General features: G+C 38.3%; 3 protein-coding genes across 3 annotated transcripts; all 3 read left to right on the forward strand.

Annotated features, from left to right (window-relative positions):
- Positions 1-1,018: 1,018 nt before the first annotated feature.
- Positions 1,019-1,492, forward strand: FDP41_004665 (uncharacterized protein; the record flags this gene model as incomplete). Its single annotated transcript, XM_044708104.1, has 1 exon — positions 1,019-1,492. One exon carries the CDS (start codon positions 1,019-1,021, stop codon positions 1,490-1,492), a length of 474 nt encoding a protein of 157 aa, XP_044561004.1.
- Positions 1,493-2,011: 519 nt separating this feature from the next.
- Positions 2,012-4,090, forward strand: FDP41_004666 (uncharacterized protein; the record flags this gene model as incomplete). Its single annotated transcript, XM_044708105.1, has 2 exons — positions 2,012-3,453; positions 3,634-4,090. The coding sequence occupies 2 exons, from the start codon at positions 2,012-2,014 to the stop codon at positions 4,088-4,090; spliced, it is 1,899 nt and encodes a 632-aa protein (XP_044561005.1).
- Positions 4,091-4,867: 777 nt separating this feature from the next.
- On the forward strand, positions 4,868-6,078 carry FDP41_004667 (uncharacterized protein; the record flags this gene model as incomplete). Its single annotated transcript, XM_044708106.1, has 3 exons — positions 4,868-5,270; positions 5,544-5,728; positions 5,812-6,078. 3 exons carry the CDS (start codon positions 4,868-4,870, stop codon positions 6,076-6,078), a joined length of 855 nt encoding a protein of 284 aa, XP_044561006.1.
- Between the last annotated feature and the right edge of the window lie 283 nt (positions 6,079-6,361).

Here is a 6,361-nt window from a genome sequence, read left to right on the forward strand (position 1 = left end):
ACAATTTTTTGAAAGATGCTTGACATTTGACATAACGTGACAAACAGCTTCAAATGGTGAGTTGGGAACAAGGAAGTCTGAACCAACAGAACATTGAACCACAGCCAATGCTTTTCTCTCCTTTTGAAAAACAAAGATGTTGAGAGACAATCACAAACGACAAATAAGGCAATGTGGATTGGAGAAGCAACGCTGCTAGGACAGAACCTATTTGCCAACCGACTAGTCGTTGCCGTTGTAAAAAATTTCCGATATGAAGTGTTGAAGTGTCCATTTGGAGGAAGCTATGCATTTGCTGTCCACAGATGTGAAAATTGGCTGAGTTGACTCTGTGCTTTAAAAGTGAAAATTCGAGGAAAACAAGAAAAACCCATGAAATCAAGCAAAAACAAGGGAAATTAATTCAACATCGATGTGCGAATTTGATCCAAATCATGTGTTTTTTCGTATTTGTTTCATTTTTGTCCTTTCATTCAACAGAGCAAAACTCAAAACTTGAAGAATTTGAAAACATCAAAGCTTTTGGAATTTTAATACACAGGCCCAAGTGGAACTTTTCATCACTGTCGAATGGAATGAAACATCCGTATTTTTGTTATTGTTCACACACTAGAAGCTCCTACTGGTCCAAATCATGAATCATCATCAACAACTTTAAAAAATGTCTTCATTTGCCTTGTTGGACCAACTCAAAGAAAATGAATTGGACACCAACACAATCATGTCTTTTCGATCGAAACATCAGAGCCAATCCAAAAGAAAGCCGAAAAGAAATCATTGTATCGAGAGGAGTTTTCACACATTGCATTCAATGAAGTCATTTGGTTTCAAATGTTAACTTTTTAGATTTTAAATTCTTGTTTCAATCATGTGCTCGAATTGATAAGATGAGATGCGAAATGATTTACTCTAAGCCCATGTGTCAACATGTCTTGATATGTGAATTTTTACATTGCTGAATGGAGAAGAGGAGAAAGATACTCGAGTGTGGTTTAAGAAATTTATGCCTTTGAAACCAATGACTAAAGTGTTGACAAATGCCGATCCTCAATGCCTATTTAAGGAAATTAGAGAACTTGTGTCAGAATCATGTAGTGATTTGAAAGATCAAACATTCACAACGCCATCTCATATTTCTTCAATTATTTATCCATTGACCTTGCGTACTTATTCTGGAAAAGACACTTTTCCAGTTTTTGTGAAATTATTTCACAAACTCTCAAACAGAAAATTTCTCATTCGTGGTTTAAATAACCAATTACGGAAGAGATATCCACAATACAAAGCTCCAACCTATTACACAAACCTTTTTCAAACACATGAAAGCGCAATTGATCCACACACGAGGAGACAATTTCATTGCAATCATTTCGAGAATGTGATTCAAAAGATTTCAGCACATCCTCTCAAAATGACTTCACAATGTAAGGCATATGGAATCTCCATGGATATCAGTCATTACACACCAGAACATAGAAATAGAAAACATTAGATAGATTCTTAATATGCTCTCCAAAGAGAGAGGGACATGAATAGTTCTAATTGTGGTTGTATACAAGAGTTTGAAAGAGAAGGATGGGTCACCTTTAGAGTTCTTGGAGGATTTGGAAAACGTATGTTATTGCAACAAGACCAAGTAGCGAACACGTGTTTGATTTACAATTCACCGACCAATGATTTTTGACCCAATGACTCATCGAACATTGTCGTTGGTTTCAAATTTTCATTATCTTCTTCGTGTTCTCAGTACCACACAAAAGCACCATTAAATTGCTCTCGGAGCTTCGCCTTAAAAGAAACCGACAATAATCGTCGAAGAAAAAATGAAAAAATTGTCCTAAAGTTTCGAAGTGACCTAAACAAGAAACATATTCATCTCGTTACGAATCATTTTGAATTTGTAAAGTGTAAAGAAACGCATTTCATGCTTTACGTAGTTTTACGGAAAATGAAAAGGTTTTTATGTAGTAGACGCTTGATGATCATCGGAATAATGACATCATTGATCATCATGACGGCCATCGGTTTGGTCACCTTGATCAGAGCTGATATTGAGAAGAACGACCCGAACAAACAAGACATCTTGGATCGTACCCGTTTGGAATTCAATACTATCACGAGCAATGATGAAGATATTCCCCAAACCGAAGATATTCCGATGCAAATCCCCACGGATGTTATTGAGGGCGATGATTCATCGTCCACAACCAGCAGCATCAATTCCTATCGATTCCATTGCGATCGAGATGCCATTTCAACGTCAGTGACTCTCTTTACCAATAACAGAGCGGGTGTGGAGAGAGTGTTCAAATTGACAAAGATGATCTCTTCACCGACCTCCAACAAGATACAAATCCAATTAACAGGACTTTCTCGACATGTGGATTTATCAAGCATTTCTGTGAGTGCAGTGATTCCACCAGTGAATGCCCCAGATTCAAAAGATGGCTCAAATGCTGTCAATACCATCGTTCCACTCTTTCTTAGAGACACACAATTTGAGCAAGAGGCCTATTCGAATTCAAATACAGTGAAAACTCAAAAGGAGGTATTGCAAGAGGAGTTGAAGCCAATCGACTCAAAACTATCAGACGTGGAACGACTAAAGAATATCATTTTACCACAAGTGAATGGCAAGTTTGAAAAGAAAGAATTTGAAGAGAAAATGCAAGCTTTGAATCAATTAGAAGAAATTGTCACAGGCCTCTCAAAACGAAAGAACGAAATTTTGAAAAAGATGGAACAACTGGACGATCAGCAAAAGTCAGAGAGCCATCTTCCATACATTTTCACTTTTAGCACAGCTCTTCCAAAGAATATCACCACGGAGACAGCAGAGATTATTGTGAAATATATTGTTGGCAAGGATAACGGTATGGATAACGAAGTGACGACGATGCATTACGTTCAACCACTCGTGAGTTGGACGCCCTATTACTCTCTTTATATCGACAGCAAGAGACAAACGGGTCGTCTTATTTTCATGGCAGATCTCCAACAGTACACTGGAGAGAATTGGACTAATGCCCAAATTATTCTCAACACCGATGCTTTGACAATGGCACCTTCTCTTCCAGAAGTTAGGGATTTGTTATTGAGTGACATTGGAATTAATCTGGACGAGCCCAGTGAACCACTTTACTCGTTTAAATCTTTTGCACCAATGAGCCGAATGGCCAATACCATGAATCAAGCCCAAGATAGTTCTGTACAGAGTGAGGTGGCTGCTGGTCAAGTCAATTTTGGCCAATTTCAAAATGTGGCACTTGTCAAACACAATCCTCTCCTCTCTAACTCGTTTATGTATTTCATTCGTGAACGCTTGACACTGTTGTCGCCGAGTGTTCCAAGTGAGGAGGAGAGAAACAAGATGACCACCGAATCAGGAAAAAGCAGCATGGTCAAAAGGTTCTTATTGGACAAGTTATGCTCGCTGCCAAATGGTTCTACAAGGTAATTCCTCGACAATCGACCAAAGTTTACACAAGCATGCGCATTAAGAACAAGTCCAAGCTGATGCTTTTACCTGGCAATGTGGACATTTTCATTGACAGCATGTTGACCTCGCAAACCGCCATCGATAAGAACATCTTTCCTGAACAAACGTTTAATTTGGACACTGGAATTGATAAGATGGTCTCTGTATCAGTTATTGAGCAGAGTTCAAACCAGGACTTTTCTGGATGGTTCCAAAAAAACCAAGATGGTCAACGAACTTTTCACAGTTCTTGTTGAGAATAAGAAGGACGTTCCAATTAACATCACTGTGATGGATGCCTTGCCTAAAATTATGAATCGACACAAGGACAGAAATTTGAAAGTACTTCTCACACAACCTAAACTCGATGGAAAACCTGAAACTGATCTCTTTGACCTCTATGACATGTTAACATCTAACCCCAAGAGCAAGGAGTCGGCAAAATCTCAATCATCCCCTGATTCTTTGTATCTGGCCTTTAAAGATAGTGATGACGAAAACATGGTTGTGAAAATTAAGAAATTGAATCGTGTGATGGAGCGACAATTCATTCTTCAACCACATCAACAAAAGACCCTCTCCTTGGAATTTATTGTTTCGTACACGGGATAAGTGTGGACTACCGAACAACTACTTAGATACGATGCAACATGTTGATGTTCTTCCTTTTTCTATGAGACTTTAAATAGGCAACTGGCCATTGGGTGACATTTGTCATTGAGCATCATCCTCAATAAACACGACACACACTCATATGTTAGCCGAGTCGTTCATCCTTCTCGTCAAAGACCTCCAAACCTCCTTGACAGGTGTCCGACGCATCAACAGCATTTGAACGTTGTGAAATTGGGCGGCTTTCGTTCTGTGAATTTTGTGTTTTTAAAAAAATAGCATATTGAGAGGTATGTGTTTGCCTTTCGTACAGGAATGGCATTGAAAGATAACGCTAACGCCGTGTTGAATAATAAAACAATGACTTGTTGAACCACCGGTGATGGATTGGCTGAAATGTGTGGTTGTTGTTGTTGTTTGGCCACCAACTCTCTTGTAATGAATGAACACTCGCGTATATGATGAACGTGTTCTCAATTTATTTTTCCGTTACTGTAACTTCAACATATTTCATGATGATAATGATGGTCCTGGTTTTTGGCTGTACTTACTATGAAACACCTTGTTGTTGATATTCCACTAAAATACTATTATTTGGTATGGTGCTTTCTTGTTCGGCCGAAATGTTCGCTCCTGTAAATATTCCCATAACTCTTTAATTATTGTTGTCTAATATGATGATGGCGTTACACCTCTATCATTACGATGATGATGAAATCCTCTCCCTTGCTCTCAAACAATATATTGTAGTAATACTAGTGCACTAGTACAACAACAATGCCTCTCCTTCTTATGGGACCACTCCGCGAGTTCTGCCAACTTGTCATGGCAGAACCAGCCAAGCTTTTGGATTTGAATTTCCTTGCCACTCAATACCATCAAAAGTTTAGACTAACTATGGACCAAACTTACCTCATGAAGAATTTTACCAATGCGCTGCCAATTTCTTCAGTGATTGTTTACTTGTTCATTGTTTTTGTTTTGCCAAAATTGTTGCCAGTCCCAGCTAAGGATGCAAAGAGACCAATCTTGAAGATGGTCATGTTCTTGTGGAATTTATTCTTGAGTGTTTTGAGTTTGGCCATGTTGTTGGGTGCTGCTGTTCCATGGTTTACTTATTTGAAGAATGATTACGCTTGGGATTTACCAGGTTTGATTTGTGAAGAGAAGCACGTGTTAGGTATGTTGTGTATTAGTTGTTCGGCTCATTATCTATAATTATTACTACTACGAACACAATGACGGGTCTGTCTGTTTCAATTGTGTTATATTGCTGCTTGTTTCTTTCACATTTTTGTGAACTGGTGTGATTTGATTTTTTTTGTTTGGATATCGTTATGTGTCATTATATTCCGACACTCATAATATGACGTTTATTTGGGTTTTGTCACATTGGTGTCTATCTCACAATGACGACACATCGTCTCACATGAACCGTGTCACAACAAAACAGGTCCTGAAGAAGGTCTCCCACACATTGTTTGGGCCTACATTTTCGCTCTTTCCAAGTACTTGGAACTCTTTGATACTGTCTTGTTGGTTATCAAGCACCCAGATCGTAAGGTTCCATTCTTGCACTGGTTCCACCATTTGACTGTTTTGCTCTTCACTTGGTATGCTGTCTACACTCAATATGCTGTCGGATACTGCTTTATTATTATGAACTCTTTGATTCACACCTTTATGTACTACTATTATGCATTGACTGAATTGGGTTATAGACCAAGTTGGAACTTTTGTTGACCATCGGTCAAATTACTCAAATGATTTTGGGTATTGTTTTCAATTCCATCTTTGCTTACAAGTTCTTCAAGAATAGAGATGCTGGTGTGCCTGCAGAGAAGAATTGTCGTTGTGATGCTCCATACGAAATTATGTTGAGCTGTGTTGCCATGTATGGTGCTTATTTGTACTTGTTTGTTGACTTCTTTGTTAGAAAATACTTTGGTGCTCCAGCTGCCACTTCTGGAAAGAAGAAGAATGAGTAATCATAGTCGTCCACATGACCAAGATTTTGCAGTGTTGAGCTGTTGTTAATTGTTATTATTAATTTAAATAATAATAATAAATTTTCTAGAAAATTATTCATCATCATTAATACTTGATACGGACATGAGAACAAGTGTGCGCCAATATCGTTGACCGGTCAAAATCTAAAGGTCAGAAAATGCATCTTTGGGTTAACTTCAAAAACAGTAAGTACATTCGCCTGTTTTGGAACTCAGTTTTCAGCTTGTCTGACTGAGGTATAAAGCATGAGCCAACAACAAC

Source organism: Naegleria fowleri (assembly GCF_008403515.1).
Source record: "Naegleria fowleri strain ATCC 30894 chromosome Unknown tig40, whole genome shotgun sequence".
Lineage (NCBI taxonomy): Eukaryota > Heterolobosea > Eutetramitea > Acrasida > Naegleriidae > Naegleria > Naegleria fowleri.